This window comes from Fistularia commersonii, chromosome 20 (genome assembly GCF_037954325.1).
Source record: "Fistularia commersonii isolate RoL2024-O1a breed Wild chromosome 20, RoL_Fcom_v1.0, whole genome shotgun sequence".
NCBI classification, from domain to species: domain Eukaryota; kingdom Metazoa; phylum Chordata; class Actinopteri; order Syngnathiformes; family Fistulariidae; genus Fistularia; species Fistularia commersonii.
Genome location: NC_141303.1, coordinates 12,287,012 through 12,312,976, shown reverse-complemented (window position 1 = coordinate 12,312,976; position 25,965 = coordinate 12,287,012). Strand labels below are relative to the sequence as shown.

Here is a 25,965-nt window from a genome sequence, read left to right as displayed (position 1 = left end):
GGGGTTGGAATTGTGTAGGAGACCAGTTGTATGGTTTAAGTTAGAGTGGAAAATGCAAAATTTGAGTGGGTATCCTTTAATGTACACTAACTTCAACATGTGCACGCTACCATGGTTGTGTGTGTGTGTGTATGTGTGTATGTGTGTGTGTGTGCGCATCAGGAGAAGATTACTGAGCTCAATAGACAAAGCACTGTTTACCCTGACAGACACAAAGCAAGCACGAAAGCCAGAAAGAGAAGGGGCTCGAGGGAGGCGGGGAGTGATGATTTAGAAAGAGCAAGGCAAAATGAGAGTCCTGGAGAGACAGACCGAGAGGATCAGACCGATGAGAAGGAACCGATACAGGGATGGTTAGAGGGATGGAGGGGTAGAAGTTCAGACAAATAAATGAAATGACAAGTCATGCCTATAGGGTGCAAAGTAATGAAATGTGGTGGTGTGTTCCTCTAAGCCATGACACCCAGGCAAACATCACAACCAGTCTGTTGTTGTCGCAAGGCAACAACTCAACTTCAGAAACATGGACTAGAGCTATTTGCCAGCTGGAATGATGAAGTCTAATCACAGTTACAGAAAAATACATCGTACAGTTGACATTAGCAGAAGGAGATCTAATACAGTAAAGCTGCAAGCGAGGTGAGCAACCCAGCAGGATGCATTGCCCCCCAGACCCACACACTTTTGGATCGCAAACTACCAGACTAAACCAGATTATACCGCACAGAAATAGCATTCAGCGAGGTCTGTCATGCTTGCCTGTCAACACCACAATCAGATTCGGAAACGTTATGCATTATCTTGTGATGAAAACAGCCAGGAGTAATCAATCACCGACAAGACCACACTAGGTCATTCCTGCTGTTATAAAAATAATCAGACCAAACCATGGAAGGCTTTTGAACATGCATACTGGACAGATTTAATTGGTGGGGAAATACCATCTGCTATTACAACGTGATGTATAAAGAAGAAATTGACATAGTGTCTATACTTTCGACTTCAATACCGTTTAGAAAATGGTTTTATTCATTTGAAAAGTACTGCTAGGCTTGGTATAATGTGACCAAAGCGCCTAGGAGGAGCTGAAGGGGAGCTTTCTGAGCAGCCAAGATGTCTGAAGATGTGAAAAGCATCCCCGGTGTGCACAGTTGAACTGGTTCAACCAATCAAACACATGGATCTGTGAGTTAGTGGCATCGCGTGACATATGAGTCTAGTGTGTCAATACTTCACCTTGTTTCCCAGGTATAGTCCGGGCGCATTCCAGTAGTAGGCAGATCCAAGGTTATTTACAACATCTGAGTGCAGGACACTCAGATACTGATGACTGGGCCACATGCTGCCTCCTGATTCCCCTACCAGGTACCAGTGTGCCAGAGAAGATTCCTAAATGAATGTTATTAAAAGGAGAGGATATATCAGTAACCTTATACTGAAATACTGTACATATAAAGGAGGTCTGTCAATTACGCTTTCAGTTAAGAAAAGAACTGTTTTGCTGGAATCATGTGACAACATGTCTTTGTTATCACTCCATAGATGCATCTTCACAAAGGGATTGGTTTGAGAATTGAGTTAAGAGTTTCCCCTTGGAGAATAATAAACTATTCAGAATCCAAAGAAATTTAAAATGCAATCACAATGTGACCATTCTGTTGGGGAGAAGCATCTCTGCTACCTGTGCACTTGACGAACAGTGAGATGTGTTGAGACGTTGTAGCTAGAAAATTGCGTATACTTTTGCAACGGCTCTTTAAATAAAATTGTCAATCAACCATTCAGTCTGTTCATTTGCACATTGTATTTATTCACTGCAGTAAAATGATTAGTCTCAGTTTGCTATTCACATTCTGCGTTGCTTTTTTTGGTGGTCACTGGGCATTAACTGCTCTTGATGCCAATATGCAAGGGAACGTTTATGCACATATATATAATCTACCAGCACTGGTCACAGATATGTTTCAAACAGAAGTTAACAACAAAATGCAAAACTAAAAATAAGTTTAAAGGTTCTGTTCATCAGTCACATGTCATCAAGGAAGTGTTGTCACTGACACAATGTCACTAAATTTTTTTTTCTTGAAGGATTGTGTGTGTGTGTGTGTGTGTGTGTGTGTGTGTGCATGTGCGTGTGTGTGAGTGTGCGCATGTGTGTAATGACAGCCAGAAACACACCTGTCATTGCAATTAACCTGACCTTGGCTTCCCCTTTTGAACACACACACATAACTGCACACACACATGCACACACTATCGGTGTCTAAATCAAAGCTGTCATTCCTGTCATTCTGTCAACGTACCCTCTCCCCTCCTTTTCCACCTCGGCTGTCAGTCAAAAAACTGTTTTCCTCTTTTCTCCTCTCTTCTACATCTCGCCTCTTGTCTTGCTCTCCCCTCTTTTCTCCAGCCTTGTCCTCTGCACTTTTCATATCTTTCTCTATTTTCTGGTTTGCACTCCTTTTCAATGTACCATCCACCTCTGCCCGGCTGGATATGTATAAGATTTTGTTTTTGTTTGCAGATCACTACAATATTATGTCTTAAAATCCAAGGATTTTGTGAGACAAGCTGAATCCTCACCTCTAAAGTTCTAGTATGGAATGATTTCGGGACCTCCTCAGAGATGCTCTGCATAAGGAGGGGTCAAAATCAATTATGCTAGAGTCGCGATATGGATAACCCTGTTATGAAATGAAGTATTCTTCTAATGATTATGATTAATAAAGGGTCCAGCAATGAGAGGCTTAAAATCAACAGGCTTCATCTTTATGACATGGGATCAGAATAATTAGTGCTTTCTGTCTTTAATATAGGTGAGTGGCCTTTTAATCCTAATTCTTCCTGGTGGACACCTTTTAAGTTGCATGAGCTTCACTGGAAATTTAGGGAAGTTTGCAAATAACCTGCGTATCAAAGACATCAGGGTGCGATATTTAACCAGTTCTTGCAACCCTTTGGAGTCACCAGTGAGCTGACCTTTTCCGTTTATCCATAACTATGTAAGTAAATATTTCAGTAATAAACTGTGAGCGTGAGACAGAACAAGCCAGCAACTAATTGACTGTATATTTGGCACCATATGGGGTGGTGTTTGTAATTTAGTAGGGGAAAGTGGAGGGAACTTTTCTGTGAGCTTTGATATAGCCCTTTGCTTATGCGTGCGTGCGTGCGTGCGTGCGTGCCTGCGTGTGTGTGTGTGTGTGTGTGCATGCTTGAGGATGGGAAAATGACTCTCACTCTATGACCTCCACACTGGTCTGCTATCAGGTCATCGGTCCTCCTCATGATCAGTCACCACATCATTTACCTTCCCAGCTATTTCAGAATTTCTTGCGTTTCTAGTTTCCCCATATTATAAGATTGGCTCTCTCGATTGTGTTTTCATTTTTCACCTTTCTAGCTGCATCTGAGATGCGCTTTTCATATGTCTCCCGCCAACATGTTGCTGTAATCATCTTCAGCCCGCCTTCCATCTCCTCATCAGTAAACATTTCCTTTCCCCTAGCCATAAACCCACAAACTCAACCATTCAGGCTCCAAATATCTGCATGCTGAAGTGTCCTTGGGCAAGACACTGATCCCCCATTCCCTCCCTATGGTCTGCTTAGCGCCTTGCAGGGCAGCTCTGTTGTCATGGGTGAGCGAGTGTGCGTGTGAAAGGGTAAATTTGATCCAATGTGAAACATTTCGAAACAGCAAGGTGTGAAAGCACCGTTTCAGTGAACATGTTTTTATTCTTTCCTCTATCATTTCTTACATTTTGATAGACCCATGTGGAGGCATGGCACTGACTTGAAACCCCCATGCAGGAACACTTTTCGCAGCCGCGTGGATTGTTATGTTGAAGATTGTAGAATCCTAGCTTACAGTGGTCACAGTTCTCTCCCCTGACGTTTTCCTGCAGACAAAAAGAGTGAGAATTGCAAGGAAATTAGTAGATGCAAGCCATGCAGCAATTACGCTCCTCTGAAGCATGAGGTAACTTATATCACAAGAGACAAATGAGTAGGAAAATTTCCCCCCAGTCTATTTTCTCTTCCGGTCGGAGTAATTTTTGACTTTTTTTAACAGAATGTTGACATGCACCACCAACAATGATTGTAGTCACAGTGCATATACCTGGATGATTCCCAGTTGGAAACTCTTGCAGAACTGCATTTAATGTTGTCCTTTTCAATGTTGTCAATATTTTACCTGTGCATTTGTGTGTGTGTGTGTGTGTGTGTGTGTGTGTGTGTATGTCTGTGTCTGTGTGTTGACCTTGCACACGCAGGGTGATACACACGGGTCAACGTTGGTACTTCCTTCAACACTGCAGTTGCAGCGCTGGCAGGATGGGTAGCCCATATAACCGACAGCACACCTAGAGAAAAATTAGATTTATAACCGAACAGATAAGTATAAGGCATCACGTAATCAGATAGTGAAAGGATCAATTCTGCTGCTCCCTTTCTCATAGAATTGGCAGAATTTCAAGTTTGGAGCAAACAGTTGATCTTGCACTAAAGCTAACTTGAATGCACATTATGTGCGTCTCACAACTATTTCACTTACTGATAGAAAAAATGACCCAATGCATTTCTGTAAATAAAGTTTTGATATGATTTCGTATCATTCAGATTGTGCTGCCACAGATGATCATCGATTGAAAAAAAAGTGGAAAGTGATATGTCAGCTCTGCGATAAACTGGCCTCTGACTATATGATTTCTTTTGAAAGTTCAGTGGTGACATGTTATTAAAAATCTTAAAGAAATCTCAGAGGCAACTTCCCATCACTATTAGCAATAGACAGCAGCTGGAGGGTTCAGCTCACCTGGTGTCTTCATTTGTGTGTGTATGTATGTGTGTGTGTCAAGTCTCGCCTGTCACATCGCGGACCCCCAAAACCATTCTTACACTGGCATGACCCTGCTGGCTGGCCTGTCAGTCAAATGCACACAAGACAAACATATTTATCACAACAACAAATGAAGTGGCATGAAGTAGTGGTTGAAGAGATTAAAATAAGATTCCCATTTATACTTTTTATACAGCTTAGTATGTCAGTTAATATACTGACTGCTAATTTTAACGGCATGAAAAATAAACAGAGCAAGGGATAGATGGAAAGAAAATAATGCAAATGATGTAAAATCTCATACTGGACGTTGCCTGGCTTGGATCTGCAACACACCATTGGCTGACAGAGCCTTGGGGTTCGCATGAACAGGGGATGCAGGGGTTTTCCTCCTCGGCACTCACCTTGTTTGGTTGGGGAATCAAAGAGCATTGGTTTGATTGTACAATACTGACCAGGTCTTAAATGAGGCTTAGAAGGGAGTAAAACAGACATACTCCATCCGGTCTGTAGTATCCAGCAATGCAGCTCTGACAGTTGATGCCAGCCGTGTTGTCGCGGCAAGCAATGCAGACTCCGCCCCCTCTGTACTGACCGTGGCTGTCCAGGCTGAGTGACAGGTCTGCCACTGTCTGGTTGAAGTAGCATTCCTTCGCTTTCCCATGGCAGTTACATTCTGAAAACACAGAGAAGTTCGGAACTGGCAGTCAATCACAGGGCTCCAAATAAAGGCAGATGACGTTTACTCACTTACTCATTCTTTCCCAATTTTTTCCAAATAACCTGCTGCATTATTTCGGACTGTTGGGGGAAACCGGAGGACGCGGAGAAAATCCACGCAGACACGGGGAGAACAGAAAGGTCGAGGCCGAAGCACTAAACACTGCGCCACCATGCCACCCAGTATTTATATCCATTTATATTATCACTACATACTTGATTTCCTCATCACATTGTTCAATGAACAATGAAATCTGCTTTTCATGGATATGTCAGTTGGTGACAGCGAGCTCTGTGTTTCCTCCTGGAAAAATAACTTTGGCACTAATCGTCTCCAAAAATTTTAAAATACCTGATAGATTAACAAGCAAAAGGTGTTGATCCTTATTTGAATATTGAGGGACAACAACGGTGTGTTTCACATACGGCAACGAATCTGCAAACCGTTACATGTTTCCTCCGCCTCATTTGATAGCAATAGGCTCAGAAAGCAGAGCCAGTCACGTCAATGTTTACCGGTCTGCACTTCTAACTTCCTGATGACGGCAGTAACAACAACTGTTCATCTGCTTTTCTGATAAATCAATACTTTTGTGTTTCATACAAACAAAGGTCTGCTGGCCTCGGGTGATCCCCTTCAAATCAGTTATAAACGTAACACAATGACAAGCTGATAGTCGGTATCCTGAACAATCCCAGGATCTTCTCCAGATCTCGGAGCACTATCAGGCCATGAGGCTGAAAAAATGCTACTGGGCTTTTCACTCTGTTATACTCGGTTGAAAAGGAGAAAAACAAAAACTCCTGGACAACGACAACCCGTCAGAGCCATTTCTACCCAGCCGGGGGGTTTCCTGTCATGGCTTTAGGTCACTTTCAACAGGGGTTGATCATTAAATGGGACACACTGCACATTTTTTTATTGGACGCACGATGATCGCCTGGTTGACATTTGGTTAGCAACTGGTTTTCGTCATGTTAAAGATGTGGTCATCCTAGATAGACAAACACTGATAGAAGCATCAAGCCTTCCTGATCTGCTACTCCAAAGCTGACAAAGAATACAAAGTTGACTTTTGACAGTTTTAGAGTTTTACATGAGAGGCCTTCACAATGTTCTTCCTGCAAGCCATATTTGCATTTTAGTCAAAGCCTACAAAAGCTATATGTGTGTTCAAGATATTAAGGGGCAATGATTGCTTGACATTCAGTGCATCGTAACGATTATATTTCAGAGTTATGGAAACAATAGATTGTTTTAAATCTTGATTAAGAAGGAGAAAAAGTGCTGCTGTGACATTTTAGAACCACTTCCCTGAAGTAAAAAAAAAATACAGAGCATAGGAGTAGTTTATTAGGTATTAAGATAACTTGTTCAAAGAATGCATCGCTCAAGACTTGTCGGTTGTTTTCTTTGTAATGTTGTCCTTAGAGCTGTGCATTTCTTACTTTCACAAACATGACGCATGAAGAAGGTTCCTGCCATCCAGGGCTGCTGGTGGTAGCCGGGGCAACAGTGATCGCAGCTCTCGCCACATGTATTGTGTTCGCATTCGCAACTAAACTTCTGCAGACACACAAAGAGATGAACTCGCATACAGAAAAAAGTCGAATACAATACTAATAAACAAACAAACAAAACAAACAAGGGTTTCATTTATTTTTTTTTTTCTTTTAACTGAACTACCCTATGAAATGAAATGAATTCTGCAATAACTAAATCACATTGCAAATAAATAACAAAGTCTAATGCATAAAACCAAGGCAGTTTTAGAGTCAGATCAGGCTGAAATAAACACGCCAAACCTTGGACAACAGTATAGAAACTATATTCACCCAGGAACTCTACTATAGTTCCTGGGTGAATCCCTTTTGGGTCAAAATCTAAGCGAAGCTCTCTGTACACCAGTGATATCATTGGTAGTCTGTTACATGTATGCCGAAACGCAAGCGTCACATCTGCTCAAGAATAGGTGGCTCAGCCTCAGGACAAGTAAAGGACAAGTGAGCGGTGGGAAAAAGATCAGGTGTATGGTATCAAACACTCAAATGTTTGAAGTGACAATGCACGTGTGTGTTACCGGTGTCCCCCGCAGCAGGTACACACACACATCCAAGGTCTGATATCAGGCAGCAGATAAAAAAAAAAAAAAAACGGGACCCTATTGTATGCCCGTTTGGATGTGTAGAGCAGCTCCATTACAGTGGCTTACAGTTGCTGTTACCTGGTCTGAGTGGGAGAGAAAATGGATGGGGGTGTTTTACCTTCGTGACAGTGTTGAGTGGACAGGCCTTGGCGTGACCATAACAAATACACATCCCTCCAACTGAAATATCCTTTATGGAGTAGTAGTACTGAGGAGAGAGAGCAAGACAGGGGTAGCAAGTTATCATGAATACTTCTGCATGCTTTTGGTTGATTCATTTGTTTAAACTACTCATTTTCCTGACTGTTGCTGAATTAACTCTAATTTGGATTTATATCCCAAGAAAATATTTTGCTCTATTGCCATACTTTCTACAGTCAGAGATTTTGCAGACACTATTGTTCACTTGTAATGTGGTATGTCATATTGTGCGGAGGTCTGGGGAAATGGCTAAAAAAATAATACTGAGGCCGATAATTAACCTTCAGAAAAGAGCTGCTGGAATAATAATTAAGGCTTCATACTTAGAACCGTCTCATTATTTTTTTAAGTTCCTAATTTTTAAAGTTCCCAGATATATTCCAGATCTTAAGACATTGGAAATACTATTTAAAGTAGTTAACAGCAGTCTCCCAACATGTATTCAAAATAAATAAAGAGAAGAGAATCACAGTTTCAAAGGTATGTCTGTTTTTATTTCATAATTGAAAAATTAGAAAAAAAATTGTTATATATAAATGTGTTTAAGTAATGGGAGTCAAATTATGGGAATAGTTCAGAGATGAGCTGAAACTGTATAACTCTTTGTTAAAAAAAATGAAAAAAATTAAAATGTAAAATAATCACGAATCCTCATTGAAGAATTAGAAATGTAAAAAGCTTGTTGCCCATTAATTTTTGTTAGATATTATTATTTATTTATCTCTACATGTTTTGTGTCACTGATAATCTATGTTGTTAAGCGTACAGTACAAGAAAGGAAATAAATACACCCAGAGCTCCAGCCTATTCTTTTCTCAGTTCATGACTGTGAGCAACAGAAGGAAAAGGATTTATTTTCTTTTGTAAAAACCAAAATTGAAATAAGTCCTTTCTTCTCTTCATCTTCTTCTCCCTTTCTTTATAGATCCACACCTAAAGGACATCTTTCTAATGCCCTAAAGCCCACAGTGACTGATGAGTGAGTGATCTGGACCAAAGGTTGTCTGTAGTCAATTACATTTTAACTTAATGCTTTATTTCAAAAATAAAATCCTTTCTGTCATAAACTTTTGTACATGGTAATTTTATGAAAATCTGCGAGGTAATTTTGTCAAAACAAAGAGAGTAGGAGGCCTCCCATGCAGCAATTTGTGTTCTCAGTCCTACACAATCATTTCACTTACAAAATACCATTTCAAAGATGAGTGGGTTAATTTCTTTTATAGATGTCTTCTTTCTCTGACAACATTTTCAACATTAAAAATGTTTTACTTCGCTAATGATACTCCATTGTCACTTTTAGATCTTTATTGTGAATGAATTACAGTATAGGACAGTGGATGTTGAATTAGAATTCATGTACTAATACCAATAAAGATGTTCCTAAATTATCCTGGAATGGAAGATGAGAAAGAAAGAAAAGAAAAAAAGAAAGAAAGAAAGAAAGAAAGAAAGAAAGAAAGAAAGAAAGACAGAAAGAAAGAAAGAAAGAAAGAAAGAAAGAAAGAAAAGGAACTTAATACTAATCAGTACAGATAAGTTCCAACATTTTACTGATAAAAAATTCAATCAAAAAAGAAAAATAATACAGAAAATAAAAAAATGGTAAACTTAATATCAAGACACATAAATAAAGTGTTTCTTCAACCTCACCCGTCTTGTCACAATGGGATCAATATCTCTTGGGTCATTAGGTGTCAGCGTCATGAGATCAGCATACAGAGTCCTGATTCGCTGAAACACCAATCTGATGTAGCGGGCAGAGGTGAAGTTCAGCAAGGTCAGCGAGGGGTCATCTGCACTGGGACGGCCAGTGATTAAGGATGTGTGGATCTGTGGACAGAGACAGTGATAAACCCTGACAGGTCTTCACGGAATAATCCCAAGACGTGGTAAGATGCCTCGGATCGAGGCTGCGTGAGTCTCCTGCGGTGGCAGATGGTTGCAGAAGTGAAAAATCCCTCAGTTTAAGTCACAGCGAAAAGACATGTAGTCAGTTCAGGTGAAAGAAAGGAGTAAAATAGCCACCTCTTTTCCAAGGGGGGACACACGGTTTCGAGTTTTAGTTTATTACTGCCTAACTGCACTGTAATTTTAACACAGCTTTGTCATTATGAACCGTAGATGAATGATCTACAGAGCATTTTGTGAAAACAAACCGCCCCAAATATAACCCTTACCCAAAAAAACTGTCACAAAAAATCAAAACTGCCACAAAATAAGAGGGGTTCCCTTTGTTCATCTGTCTGTGTGCCCAAGGTGACCAAAAAGCAACCTGAGAAAAAAAATTGTATGTTTGTGTTTGAACATACGTGTATGTGAGTGTCTGTATGTGTGTGTTTGTGAGTGTGTTTATGTGTGTGTGTGAGTTCGTATTAGTGTGTTAAGGGGGAACACTTGATGGTTGCAAGCTAGAGTTTTTGGAAGTAACAAAGGAGATGAGTATTTGTGTGCTCTGTGTGTGTGTGTGTGTGTGTGTGTGTGTGTGTGTGTACACGCTGAATGGTTGGGTGCTACTTTGAATGTGTGTGCAGCAGTATGTGATGCTGTGACACATCGCCCATGACTCATTATGGTTTCACTGTGATCAGACGGCTGAGGAGCTGTCAACCACGCATACACATACACACACACACACACACACACACACACACACACACACACACACACACACACACATCCAAACACACAAAAAGAAACAAGCACGTGCGTGCACACCTTCACAGGCCACTAATTGTAGAAGTCTGATTGAATATCTATTCATATTTACATGAGCCTGTACATGCATGCATGTTAGTGTGTATATGTGTGTGTTGTTTTGCATTTTAATGTGTGTGTCTTTGTTGGTGTTTGTCCTGGATCCCTGTCCGTATCCTGTGTGGGAGCAGTAGAGGGGATACAAGCAGAGATGTCAAAAGCTATGATGTGTGTGTCTGTATGAATGAGTGTGTGTGTTTATGAGTGTGTGTGTGTGTGTGTGTGTGTGTGTGTGTGTGTGTGTGTGTGTGTGTGTGTGTGTGTGTGTGTTTGTGTATGTGTGCTGCTGTTCGCTTTCCCTTCATTAATGTCAGTTAAAGCGGTCTCTCCCCACTGCTCATGCTGGGTGCTTTCACACACACAGCTGATCAAAGCAGCACAACAGTAAACACTGTGTGTTTTTAAAAAAATCTGTCCCCACGATTGAATAAAAAAGTGAGACACATTAAAATGATCTGCTCCTCGAATGGTGTCACTTTGCTGATGACTATCAGTTTTCCTCAGGTTGTACTTGGTTATCACAGAGTTTAACGGGTTGGGTTATTTCTGTGTTTAAACATTACTGTTGTGTTTACATCTTGTCAGGCTTGGAGCTGATGAAGGTTGGATATTTTACCAGGACATTCTTTCATTTGTGTCAAGTTTTGCTTTTCAAACTTGCAGTCAATTATTTATTTATATATATATATATATATATATATATATATATATATATATTTTTTTTATTTAGCCCAGAGCCACACAAAATGCTGTATCTGATTATGAAAGAATATGATATCAATAATGGAAAAAAAACAGGTATGTGCCTTTGTGTGTGGCAATGTAGGACAGGATTACAGCTGATCGGATGTCAGGTGAGCAGCTGGGTTTTAAAACAGCCGAGGTTGTTCGTAACAAATAAAATTATTTTCTTTTGGACAGCTCCCTTCAGGGCTCCCCACAGTAGATCATCGACCTTCAGAATTGGGGGAATTCTTTAAATCTAACCCTCTACTCTGCATCCTCTTCTCTCACACCAACTTACTTCATGTCAACTTTCAGTCCATCCATAAAACTCCTCATTAGTTCTTCCTCTAGTCTTCCTGTCTTGCACTTCCAACCTAAGCATCCCTCTACAATTTTATTCTCTACTCCTCTTCTGTCTGACTTTATCTCAAAAACATCCAACATGTGCAGTCCCTCTGATGGACTAATTCCTGACCCCCTCCATCCTCCTCCATGCTCTCGACTGTTGACTTCAAGTATTTAAAATCCTCCACCTTCTTTGTCTCATCTTCCTGTAACTTCAGTGTTCTAGTCAGGTTCCTCTCTAGTCCCTCTCATTCACAAACACATACCGTTTTTTAAGATAAATTCAGCAATTTTTCTTTTTGTTTTTTGTTTTGGACTGAAAAATGTGTTCACTCTTTATTTGTTATTTAACAAGTTTGCGTCATTCATGAGTCGTAATGAAGGGATTTGGAGCAAGATATTTTCATGTTTACTCTGTGAAGAATCACAGCTGATCATTTTCTTGAAGGGACTCAGTTCCTGTGCCTGGTTTGAAACATAAAGGAATAAATAAATGTCTCACCCCTCTCTTAAAGGGTAAATTCCTGGCATCATGGACATTCTATAGATTGTTTTCATGTCTGAATTTCCCCAGTGGGGATCAATAAAGTTTAACTCAACTTAACTCAACTTAACTCAACTTAACTTATCTTAACTTATCTTATATGTTGCACTTCTGTCTTTTTTTTAAAATCTGTCTCCTTCTTGGCAACTCCTGCTTTCCCCTGGGGAGACATTTGTTGCAAGCTCACCTCTCCATTCTCCAGAGGGTGAATCTTTGAATAAAAGGAGGTGCAGATCACTTCATCGTCTCGGTCGTAAGATGGAGGCCCCGTCCTCGGATTGATGTTAAAGCGGGTGAGGCACTCAGTGTCCGTGATGGCGTAATACTGCCAGGGTTCAAAGTTTGTGCCATCTATTGAGCGCTGTAGGATCCAATTACCTGCCAGAAAAACCAGTCCATTAACAACCCACAGATTTTACCTCTTGATCACCTAAAAAAGGAAAGTAAAAGAAGGGCTAATTTCCATTCTGGTAAAAGAGCCATTCTCCCAGTTAAATAACTATTTGGTTGTGTCTGTGTAAACAATCGGGGTTAAACAAAAACAATAGGATAATCATTCTTCAAATTTTTTTCTCATAACATCTTTGCAACAATGAGGAATACACTATATGGCCAAAAGTATTCACTCACCCATCCAAATAATCCTAATCAGGTGTTCCAATCACTTCCATGGCTCCAGGTGTATAAAACCAAGCACTTAGGCATGCAAACTGTTTTTACAAAAATTTGTGAAAGAATGGGTCGCTCTCAGGAGCTCAGTGAATTCCAGCGTGGAACTGTGATCGGATCCCACCTGTGCAACAAATCCAGTGCTGAAATAATCCTCTCTCCTAAATATTCCACAGTCAACTGTCAGCTGTATTATAAGAACAAGGAAGTGTTTAGGAATGACAGCAACTCAGCCACGCAGTGTTGGGCCACGTAAACTGACAGAGCAGGGTCAGCGGATGCTGAGGCACATAGTGCAAAGTGGTGGACAACTTTCTGCAGATTCTATCGCTACAGACCTCCAAACTTAATGTGGCCTTCAGATTAGCTCAAGAACAGTGTGGAGAGAGCTTTATAGAATGAGTTTCCATGGCTAAGCAGCTGCATCCAAGCCACACATCACCAAGTGCAATGCAAAGCGTTGGATGCAGTGGTGTAAACGCTGCCACTAGACTCTAGAGCAGTGAAGACACGTTCTCTTGAGTGATGAATAGCTCTTCTCCATCTGGCAATCTGATGAACAAGTCCGGGTTTGGTGGTTGCCAGGATAACTGTACTTGTCTGTCTGTGCCAAGTATGACGTTTGGTTGAGGGGGGATTATGGTGTGGGGTTGTTTTCCAGGAGCTGGGCTTGGCCCCTTAGTTCCAGTGAAAGGAACTCTGAAAGCTTCAGCATATCAAGACATTTTGGCCAATTCCATGCCCCCAATTTTGTGGGAACAGTTTGGAGCTGGCCCCTTCCTTTTCCAACATGACTGCACCAGTGCACGAAACAAGGTCCAGAAAGACATGGATGACAGAGTCTGGTGCGGATGAACTTGACTGGCCTGCACAGAGTCCTGACCTCAACCCGATAGAACAATTTTGGGACGAATTAGAGCGGCGACTGAGAGACAGGCCTTCTTGTCCAATATCAGTGTGTGAACTACCTCACAAATACGCTTGTGGAAGAATGGTTGAAAATTCTCATAAACACACTCCTGAACTTTGTGGATAGCCTTCCCAAAAGAACTGAAGCTGTTATAGCTTCAAAGCATTGACGGACGTCATACTGAACCCTTTGGATTAGTAATGGGATGTCACTTAAGTTCATATGCGAGTCAAGGCAGGTGAGCGAATTCTTTTGGCCATATAGTGTATATCACATTATAATGCAAAGGAGAAAAAGACAAAGCAATAATCTCAAGTGATATGAAAAAAAATGTAATTTATTTTGAGATCTTCACAGTAAAAGTCACAGTATGTACTGTGGAAGACTGTTTTCCTAAGGTAAACATACATTATTAAACAAAGTATGTTTTGGAGATTGTATCCTCAAAAGGACAGAGTTACTGAAACCTGATTTTAAAACACTGACTAAAAATACTCCCCATAATGAAAAAAAACACTGTTATACTTAATAAGCACCTGTGACAGAGTGATGCTTTGAAAATACAAATAATGACAGAGGGCTTACCCGGGCGAGGGGAATTGGCTGCTTTAATGATGATATAGGCTATCTGGAAAACCTGAAAACACACAAAGGATGTATTAATGAAACACATAATACTCCAACAGTTGGGTTTACAACTGGACTGAAATGAAAAGCTTCATATATGAATATGAATAGCATGTATAATCATCATTTCCACTCCATGGTGGAAAATAAACCTGTGCCAGGTGACTTTTAATATCCTGTTCAAACACAGGGGTGAATCTGAGTGTAGGCCCTGCTCAAGCCAAAGCACAGATTACAGTATTATGTGATTCTCCCCCTTCTTTAAGTTTTGTCAGTTTTTTACCCACCAAACCTCTAAAAAAAGATGCTAAAAATAATACTATGTGCACTACTGTCAACACTAACCTCTGATTGCTCTCTTGACACTCTGGAAAAAAAGGCATCTTCCAAAATTAAAAATACAATTATTATAATTATTTTATTATTATTAACATATGCCGCAGTACTGAACCGAATTTTTTTGCGCCTTTACATCGAAGTCACATAAATCTAATTCTTAAATCCTGCTTTGTTAAGTTTCGATTACCAGGTTCGGTAAGAAAATCACAAGACGGTACAGGTTTGATAACTTCCATCATCCCTTAATCATTTGCTCTCTCCTCATTTTTTTGTGTGTGTAATAGGCGGATGAGTGTATCTCCCGTTCTCCTCACATTGAGGGAAGCCAGTGTCACATTGCGGTGACTAGAATAGGTACTCAGTGTCTGTGTGCCTGAGCATGTGAGAAAGCGTATTTGTGGGTAACCTTATATCGGTCATTCAAAACCATTACAAAGAGTCATTGTTACAATGTATTCAGAACATGTGTGTGTGTGTGTCTGCATATGAAACAGTGAGTCAAAATCTCAGCACAGCAATATGAAACAAGCACAAAATAATTGCAGATACACGCACAACAGGTAAAAGGGAATTTCAATCGAAACACTTCATTTCAGACTTAATTTTGTTTGCAGATGGCATCCAAACAAATCTTCGTAAGATTACTCAAATGCTTTTCACAAAGATTGTTTGGTTTTTGTACAGATTTTCCAGCAACATTGGGCATCAATATCAACCTAGAGGGTTGTCTAAACTCTAAACGTTTGATCAAGTTACAGACGTGGTTCTCGAAACCACAAGGGCACAGATGATGCAATTCCATGTTTATGTAAGCCTTCATAAAGCCTTTACAAATCTCCACTCATAATGACAATTATTTTTACTGATTAGCTCTGCTTTAAACACCATGCCTTTGTATATCGTGTCACAAAAAGGATTCATTAACTGGATTGTAAATCCCCTGTCTGACTGCTTTCAGAGAGTTGCTTCTGATAACTGCGCTGAGCATGGAGTGCCCCAAGGCACACTCTTATCACCACTCTTTTTATTTCAGTGCAAAAATCCATTTGAAGGAATCATGTTAATCCCATGTCCTTACCATTTCCGCTAATTCATAACAGTGAAGTGACAAACAGTGTCAGCTTTATATTGATTACCAAAGATGTGAAATGGAGGAGGAATTTCTATTTGCTATGAACATCGCGGCAGGATGTGCACAACAATAGGAGTGGATAGGAGTTTATAAAAAAAAAAAAAGTCTCATGTCATGAAAAACAGCGATGGTCTCTGTCCTCTTCCGTCGTCTGTGAGATGCCGGAGGCAGGCATAGCGCACGGAACCCGACAACATGGTGTCGGTGCAGGTGGAGGCATTGGGAGACCGCGGATGACATCAGACAGTGCTGAGAATCTCCACAGTAACTTACATGTGCAGCATCCGGGTTTCCCCTCATTAAAATACAAGGCGCACTCTGTAGCTCAATAGTGTGACAACGCAAATGCTACAAAGGCATCGGAAAACACTCCTCCTCACGCCCCCACCCCCTTCTCATGCATTCTTAACTTTATACAAACTCTTCATGCTTGTGCTTCATCCATCAACAATATTCTACTGTGTCAGAGTCTTGGTAGGCGCAATATGTTTTTTCTGTCACAAACACAGAACATGTTTTCAATCTTGATATGACGAGCAAATGGGTAATCGCGAAACTTCTCAAAACACAGAATTGTAAATATGCATCCCCGTCGGGAGAAATTTACTGACAAATTTGAAAAGGGGATTCTCATGATAGAAAATTATTCTTGGCAGACGCGGTTCTAACAGCCAAATGAGCGCTCCAATGTTTATTTTAATGCTCAATCAGTTCACTTAAGCCCCGTGTCCTGTATAGTCAGAGAGCCCAACATTAAATGGACTGTGAAATAAATCATTTTGTTTCGATGTGATTTGGACAATCAGCGAAAGTCCTTTGAAGGAACAGCTGGTGTTTGCGGGCCGTTCACATGGAAACGTGTTACGATCTCCCTGGCCCGATAACGGGCTTTTTTGAGCATTTCCGCTTCCGCTCGTCGGCTCAGTGTTGTGGGATCAAAAGACTGAAAGGACACCGACTAGAATTAGTTCACAGGATAATAAGATCAGAATAAGACTAACGTAGCAATTGTAGTAATAATTTAAAAAGAAGGGAATCAGACATAAGCAGGCACATGCAGATGGACCGATACCAAGTTAGGGAACAGAACTGGGAAGCAGACATGTGAAAATTTACTGTCAGTTCACATGTGAATGTGTTAAAATCTCACTGCGCTAATAAAGTAGCCATTGGCCCCTTTCTTAATCACATGAATTATGAAGACTCCCTGCCTGCCAAAGTCAGCGCCGGAAAACAAACCGCAAACATTCGGTGAAACGACAGAGGCCTCCTCGTTGCAGGCCTGCTACGCCTGGCCTCGGCAGCTCGAGAGCTGCAGTATTGCGATGGCTCTTCGTCATTGCTAGAAACGCGGGCAATATTAATTATTTGGTTTTAAAATAGTTTTTCACTTGAACTGAAACGAGGATGAGACAAACCCGTGCACGGGGTTAAACATCTAGTACATCAAAGATTTAAGCTCCTGGAATGCCTCTTAAGTGCTATTGGATGGCTATGCTTTTGTAATTTAGCACTAATAAATCACTTCTTTTTTTTTTTTGCATTTGTGCTGCTTCCTTCTTGACATATGTTATTATAATAGTATGTCTCCTTGAAATCCCTTGGCCCTGAAGTGCTTTGTGGTTATCAGGGTGAACCACAAAAAGGTTCTTTTTCTGTGTCTTTATTTGTTAATGAGACCACAAAGCTGCCTTCATTCTGGGATCTCTTTAAGTGTGTGTTTCTTATTCCCAGAGGAATATTCAAATGGAGATATCAACTTACACACTCAAACATGACCTTTGGGTTTTGACTTAGCTTCACATGAATATTTCAACCGAAAATGTAAATTTGATGATTATTAAATCAGCCTCATGATGACAGCTGGGTTGGCGGTTTGTAGTTGACAAAACCTTTCTAGGGGAAAAAAAATAGATAAATAAAAATATTACAGCTTTGAATACCTGAGGCTCCACTGACAAAGATACAAGCTGCAAACTGACTCTAAATCATAAAATGTTAATGTTGTTGACCAGAAACATGCAGTAGGTTAAACTGATGCTTTGAGTCACTCACTAAAGGATAAACGGTGTCTTTTATATTTGCTTGGGTGGCACTTTGTTGCTGTGGTTAGCGCTTCTACCACTCAGCAAGACGGTCTCTGATTTGAACCTGACAGGAGTGTGTGAAGTTTGCATGTTCTCTCATTGCGTTTACGTGAGTTTCCTCCCACAGTCCATAAACATGCAAAAGTTTCAGTGACAACTCTACATTGCCAAAACATGTGAATGAGGGAGTCAATGGTTATATGTATTAATATAGCATAGGGATCTCTATGGCATATGAATAAGAGGGTGAATGGTTGGATGTCTTTTATATGTGACCCTGTGATGGGCTGTGACCGGTCCAAGGTGAAACCGGCCTCTCGACAAATTACAGCTAAAATAGGCTCCAGCGGCCCCCAAACCCCACCTCCGTCCCACCACATGACCCCGAGAGCAGGATAAGTGGTATTGATAATGAATGAATCATTGAATATTGTTTGCGTCCTAGTCTTTACCCTCGTCGCTTGTACAGCATTTTGATTGAGCGTCTGCTACACATATATGTTATTAATTATTATCCTACAGACCTATTGGAAGCAGAAAAAGTAGATAGATTAAAAAAAAAAGAAAAAAAAAGTTCTAATAAACATTAATTTGAAGACATATCATCAAAGGGAAATTGTAAGCTGGTGGTTGTAATAACAACCTGAAGAGATTTTATGATTTTGTCATGAAAATTTTGCAAGCAGTCGAAAAGAAACACAAACTGAAATGATTTCCACAAAAGCTATTTGGATCCCATTGTGTTATTATAAGAGATGTTTTACTGAAATGCATGACAGCAAAAACACCCCAGGCTATCATAAATTGAGGATTTGTCAAGTTAAAATGTATGAATGCATAATGACACTAACGTGATAGTAGGCCGACTGTTTAAAAAGAAGCTGACGGTATCTCCAATTCTGAAATAACATCAGTAATCTGAAACTTTCAACATTTTAGCTGCAAAAATAATATTGATTGTTTGGAAACTAGTCAGTTCTTACTTATCAAGAGTCTCATGGAGAAATGTGTGGAGCAGGTGACACAAGGGCATATATTGCTGGGAGAAATTATTGAGGTGTTTTGGGTCTTGTCTCCACTCCCTCAGGTCATTTTCAATTTTCAGGGAATGATGGCAGAACTACAACCACCATGGATACTTTTGGCTGGAGCTCCAACCAGTCAGAGGGAAGGAGGATGTGATTATAATTTGGCTGTGGTATTTGCTAGTGACCAAATACCACTGAAAGTCCAGCAAAGACATTTTCTTCGAAAATGGTAAATAAAGCTCAGGGGTTGCATTATTTGTATGAATTTTTTTCCATGTGTGTTTAATGCTCTGTTTGTGTTAAAAGTGTACTGCACTGAGCACTTTATCAGTAATAAACACCCTGCAAAATGTCCTAATTCATTTGATCTAAAATTAAATATTCTTTAGACAGCACATTGAGCAGGTATGTGCAATGCTTGTGCTCAGGTATCTTTGTCTCCAAATATGGATCTTGTGGTATTTAAGGACACCGAGATATTAAAAGCAGCCTGACTCACAGCTTCTTTGTAACTTTGGTTAGTCTGCTCCACTCTCATCCTAGACAACAAAACCAGTGAAAGATTTGAATGCATCAATCAAACTGACTATCAGCCCAAACAAACTGCAGCATCATTGTGATGATTGCAAAAAGTACTGAATTTACCCATGAACTGATGAGATTTTTGCCTTGGAAAGTCGAAGAAAGTTGATCATATGTAGAACAGAGGTTTCTTAATCATAATGCACTACATCTGACACATTACATTGCTGTTAAACTTTTGTTAAATATCCCTGAATGAGGGGATAAATGGTACGCGTATCAAACAACAATCTAAGGAGATTATCAGAAATTGAATCATTTGAATTAAACCACAGGTCATGAAAGAATTCTAAACCTGTTTTAGACCCTTTCACACAGGGTTTTCATGTATTCACAGACAATGCACACTTTTGTTCATTTAAGATCATCGTAAATCATAAAGAACTGATTCTCTTTCTCTCTGCCCCATGCAAGGCCATTGATTTCTCACGGTATCATTCTTTATTTGTTATTTTTTTTTCAAAGTCCTGAGAGGTCCTTCAATAACGAGAGGAAATGAGTGTGGCCATTCCAGAGAGTGTCTTTTTGCTTGCACACATGAAAACATGTGCAGGTTGTCATTTTCTGATTGTGATGACTGTACACACCAGGGAAATTCAGTGCACTTTTGATTGAGTGGATGAAAATCCCACGTACATGGAGACAGAGAAATCATTTTCACATGTACATGGTGTGTATGTACATGTATATATATAAATTTCTGAGTTTTCCGACAAACTACAACACTTAATGCTGTTTGTCTCTTAGTCTCTTAGGTAAGAAAATTTTTATTATTTGACACTATGTTTGAATCAGAAAATGTTATGTGTGCTAACGTGTGTGTGTGTGTGTGTGTGTGTCTGTGCTTGTGTTCTTACCTGCTTCAAATCCAGTGTTATTGTCACATAGTGGTAATCCATTCCATTCTTGATTGAGGGGCTTTGCCACCAGCGGTTAGTCCCATCTATGGCATATTCTATTGGATGACGTTCTATAGATTGGGAGGGATATCACTTATTATTATAATAATCACTATTGTGTTTTCAGTGTCACAGATACCAACACATTTAAAAGACATTTCTTTTATCACTATTTCAATAAGTCATCAGCAGGCAAGAACAACAAGTAACCACAATCCGTGTTTATCATGGCATCAATTGATGAGTTTGAACATGGAAGGAACAGTTGGTTTTTATTTCACTTACTCTGCCAACTTTTGTATTTGTGCGTGTGTGTGTGTGTGTGTGTGTGTGTGTGTGAGTGTGCCGTTGTGCGTTGCCAGTTCTCATGCCGCTGTGTCGCATTCCCAGGGTTTTCTCACACAACCTTGTAGTGTGATACCTACACACTCAGGCATGTGTGTAAGCGGCACTGTACTTTCAACTAACTCCAACTGTATGGTGATCTTCTTAATCTCCTCAGTTAACTCTATAATAGCATCATAACTGCTGGCAGGGATTAGACCTGAGATTTAGACCTGAGCCAAAATTCGAATCCTACCCAGAGGTTGTGAGACCCATTTCTTTAACCTATCCATAGTCAACCATGACGTTAAACACGTGACGCCGGGTTGGTGCACGAGTGTTCCTTACCGAAAACTTTGGCGCTCTTCTGATTACAGATACGGCATTGTGGGTTTCTAACAGGTTGACCTGGCACGTGCTCTACCAGTTTGCAGAACATCTCTGGGCCCGACAAACCACATGTGGCGTTGGCTGTTATATCTGCCATGGAGGCCAGGTTCAACACAGCCGGGAACAACCCTGGAAAGAGCAAGGATGAAACAAATATTATTATTTAGATATTTATCAAAGACGTGTCTGTAAAGATGGTTTTCATCCATTTGGGGAAAAGTGGTATTATCTGGGTGGTCTAAAATGGAACTACAAAGATGAATTCGGATTTTCTCCTTTGTTCACAATCATAAATACAAAATATCTTATGGTATGACATATCGAATTTGGAATGAAAATACCGAATTCTTCCTCACATGTGTGGTTAGAGAGAAAACAGACAGGTTTTCTTTTTTTTTTTTTTTTTTCTTTTAAAGAAATAGCATTTTAATTGCCCAAAAGCTGCAGGAGTCCTGTTAGTAACATCAGACAAAGCCAGCGTGCTATCAATGTTTTGTATTTCAATGTATTGAAACAGCGTCAGTTTCAATGGGGCAATGGCTCTGGTATGTTTAGCAATTCACTGAATCTAGTCTTCACCGATATTGATTTTTCTTTTCATTTTTTCTTATACACACATATGCCAATTTTTTTTTTTTTCCTTTCAACCTTAGTTTGTTGGCCAAACATTCCCTTTCATTTCCTGTCCGTGGATATATTTCAGTAAAGCCGCAGAGGGAAAATATGGAAGTAGATTTTTTTTTTTCAGAGATATTGTCAGAGGACATCAATAAGGTTTTTACTATGCAAAAGGACTTTGTCTTCCTCCACAGTGCACGTCCCTCGGGTGGTTTTGAATGGTAAACAAATGCACTCCTTGAGGATATGAAAAGAGAGCAACATTTCTCAACATCTCCATGACAAAGGTAGGCCATTATGATAAACTCCTGGAGCCATGTGACTTCAAGTGAGGAGAACATGCCTCACTGTTTGGCATTCAGTGCAGTAATGAATGGATGAACATCATTCCTCACAAGCAGAATATGCAAACTGTAATTCCCAAAACATTTACCATCAACAACACTCATTTTTTTTCCATATATCTTTATGGCAATACCATTTCACCAAACTCAGGTTTGTTGAAAAATTCATTTTTTGTTTGTGCACAAACAGAATATTTGGCTTCCATTTTATAAATATTAAATTAAATTAATAAAGCGATATGTGCTTGAAAATATTTTATTTGATTAAATATTAACCTCTGTTTCGATGCTAATCATATGCTTATACCCTTGTAATTTGTGTTGTCCTATATAATCAAGGTCTCCTCCAAGGCCATTCTAATTGAGTGTGTAAACAACATGTCACAACACACACACACACACACACACACACACACACACACACACACACACACACACGCTATGTTCCAAGATTGCCAGTGTAAATGGCGTGTTCCAGGTTCCAGTTCCACTGGTGTGGCACAAGAAAGGTTGTTGCGCTCGATGGACGGGAATGCTCAGCGTGCATGTGGTTTGCTTTTCTGTCAGGTGAAAATGCCCACCGAAACATGCGCAAGTACATTATTTATCAGACTCCTGGTCTTTGGTCAAGTGCAGAGAGCAGACATTGCAGAAATAATGTTGCATAGAATTGTGGTCTAATTGTGAATGAATGAGCAAGACAGATGAAATGGAGTTAGGGAGAGAGTTAAAAAGTCACAGAGCTGAGAGAGCACTTGTGAATGCATGTGTGTGTGCGTGTGTGTGTGTGTGTGTGTGTGTGTGGGTGGGTGGGTGTATATGTGTGTGTATCAAGATGAGCACAGCTGTTTGACCAGATGTCAGCCCTGATGAACTGTGAAGAACATCTGAGATACCAACAGCCTGTTGCAAATGTGTACACATTCCTCAACCATTCTCATAACACATTACTCAATCTCCCAGTAACAAGATCTGAGGAACTTCCGCTACTGGAAAACCCAAAGTCCAAAATATAAGAGGATATTAATCTTGGGATAAGATCAAACCTCCCAGTTCACTAGACTCACAGAATCACCACTCAAACACTGATAGCTAGATAATATTACACCAACAGACTGAGCGGTTGTGACATTGGCTGAATATTGGTTGAGAAAATGAAGTTACTTCTTTCACACTGACACCTATGAATGCTCAAAGTATTTGTAGTATTCTAATTACAACCACAGGCCGGCTTCTCTCTCACTGTTCTTCATGATTAATGGATAATCCACTAGCAGCAGGAATGCAGAGCATGATGACATCATCAGCAGTATCTTCAACAATACCTTATCTCTCGATTACAATAGTTGTCAAAATGTATAATTTCTCTTGTTTCTGTTACGCAAACAAACATAACGTAGCATAAAAAAGCATATAAATTGATCGATCCTTACATTTATAATCATCCAGCACACTCGTGTTTATTCTCTGCACGGAAACTAACACAGCGGGTCCGTATCTTTGATGACATTTTGATTTTCTTCTCCTCCTCAAATCCAGCTGAGAGCCACAGCAGCAGGGCCAGAACAAAAATCTCCATGGCTGTTTGTTAAATAAGATTTTTGAGATGTAAGATAGTGAGTCTGAGCCAACAAAGCCGGTGTTAGAACTCCAGGTATAACAAGACAATTTCTGAATTTAACCAGACATGGGTTATTTTACAGTTATTGACAATAAATTACTACACTGTGTGCATAATTATTAGGCAAGTGATTATTTTGAGGGCAGCACGGTGGCTCAATCTCAAGCACTGCATGGGTTTCCTTCGTGTTCTCCTGTTTCTTCCCACAGTCCAAAAACTTGCGACAGGTTAATTGGAAAAAAAAATTGGGAAAATTGCCTCGGATTAGCGAGTGAATGTTGTCTGTCTTTGTATGTGGCCCTGTTATTGACTGGTGACCAGTTCAGGGTATACGCCGCCTCTGGCCAGATGACAGTTTGGATAGGCATCCCCCGCGACCCTGAGTGCAGGATAAGTGGTAGAAGATGGATGGATGGATGGATGAATGATTATTTTGACCATATCATTTTATCCATAATTTCCAACTCAAAGCTGTATAAACTTGAATACTTATTGGATTTAATGCATATCTGCTGCTATGTATATGTGTAAGGACAGACAGTGTGGCCTAAGGAGATCAGTACCCCTATATCAAGGTGTGCATAATTATTATGCACACCTTCCTCTCGTCAGAAAAACTGGGTCAAAAAAGAGATTTAACTTACCCCAAAAAGTTAAAAATTGTAAAAATCTTTCAGAAGGAAGAAACGTGTTGAGAAGAAAAGGTAATTAATAACCAAAGATTTGAGAAGAATCATGGAGCTACCAGGAACCCATTATCCTCCAGTGCTGCCATATTCTACAACTGCAACCTACCTGGAGTGTCAAAAAGTACAGGGTGTTCAGTTCCCAGAGACATGGCCGGGTAAGAAAGGCTGAAACCCGGCACTTGGCACTTGACAAGAGAAAGCCAAATGCACCTTGGTGCTGTATAACTGTTGACCTGTCACCCGAAGGTCAAGCAGACTATGAACCACATAGATGCCCTGTTGTCCGTACAGTCAACTGCATAACCAGGGAAAAGGGCTTTAAATATAAGATCAAAAAAGCTGTTAGGTCATACATCGATTTTCTTGGCGCTTCTCCATACCGCTTATAACCACTGCCAGGAACACAATCCACCACCCATTTGATGCTTAGTATCTTATCCTCATCCTCAAAGAGTCTCCAAGCAGATACTCATTCGTGTGGGAGACTGCAATCTTTAATAGTGTAATTTTACCTTGATTTTAGACAGCTAATACCGTAAGCTTCGCAACAGATCCGCATGACTAATTGAAAGAATCATCAGGGATTCCAAATTTTACATCAATTGTGTAACCTTATATTTGGCCTATGTTGTTTCCAGCTTTTCAGACCTAGCCGGGGGAATAAATTTTGGTGATTATTGTATGCAAAGGGAGAGGGTACAGACAGCATTCATGACCAAGCTGCAGTGTGTTTTGTCAACAGGAAATCCAGATAGCCAAGACATTTGCATATCAACAGTGCTAATTGTGCCAAGAATCCATAAACCCGACTATCATCTGCCAGGAAATAGCGCCACTGTGAACAATGTTACCTGCTCACTGCTGAATTTCCAAAAAACACATTTCCTGAAGGAGGACTTGACTGGCATGCTCACAGCTCCACATAGACACAAGAAGGCACAAGGATGCGCAAAACATTAATAAAAGATGGAAGTGGATAGAAGTAGGGAAAGCAGTTGCCCATTTGCTTAATTTAACATTAAAAAAAACAAAAACAAAATGATAAAGTAACTCTAGAAATACATGGATATGAGGATATATATATATATCCTCTGTTTAAAATCAACTGAAATTAACTAATTTTGCTTTTTCATTCGTGCTTGAATCAATGTTGCTGGCAATTGATGTATCACTGTCAGTCAGGGTCCTACTCTTTTACCACAGCTCAAATATATATTTGATATACTTGCTGTAAAAAATTATAAATGCATGAATTAACAAAATACTACTTCAGTTAGTTTCTTTAGAGGTTTATATGTGATACTCTTGTATCCGACTAGCATAGTTTCATATCATGGCTTTAGGATATGCTCCAATTCAGTATTTGTTACCCAAATTTCTCCATTTCAACTGGTCACTTGCTTCATTCATCTGAAATCTCCACA

General features: G+C 40.0%; 1 protein-coding gene across 1 annotated transcript in view; it reads right to left on the bottom strand.

Moving 5' to 3' along the window:
* lama2 (laminin, alpha 2) overlaps nt 1-25,965 on the bottom strand; it is a 167,213-nt gene that overhangs the window by 105,742 nt on the left and 35,506 nt on the right. The window contains exons 2-14 of the mRNA XM_086166628.1: nt 21,228-21,398; nt 20,514-20,626; nt 14,447-14,498; nt 12,470-12,660; nt 9,564-9,743; nt 7,828-7,917; nt 7,012-7,129; nt 5,340-5,518; nt 5,147-5,246; nt 4,868-4,925; nt 4,264-4,366; nt 3,761-3,901; nt 1,237-1,389 (exon numbers count right to left, since the gene is read on the bottom strand). Of these exons, the coding sequence (XP_086022754.1) occupies nt 1,237-1,389; nt 3,761-3,901; nt 4,264-4,366; nt 4,868-4,925; nt 5,147-5,246; nt 5,340-5,518; nt 7,012-7,129; nt 7,828-7,917; nt 9,564-9,743; nt 12,470-12,660; nt 14,447-14,498; nt 20,514-20,626; nt 21,228-21,398 (1,649 nt within the window). The remainder of the gene's footprint in view (nt 1-1,236; nt 1,390-3,760; nt 3,902-4,263; nt 4,367-4,867; nt 4,926-5,146; nt 5,247-5,339; nt 5,519-7,011; nt 7,130-7,827; nt 7,918-9,563; nt 9,744-12,469; nt 12,661-14,446; nt 14,499-20,513; nt 20,627-21,227; nt 21,399-25,965) is intronic.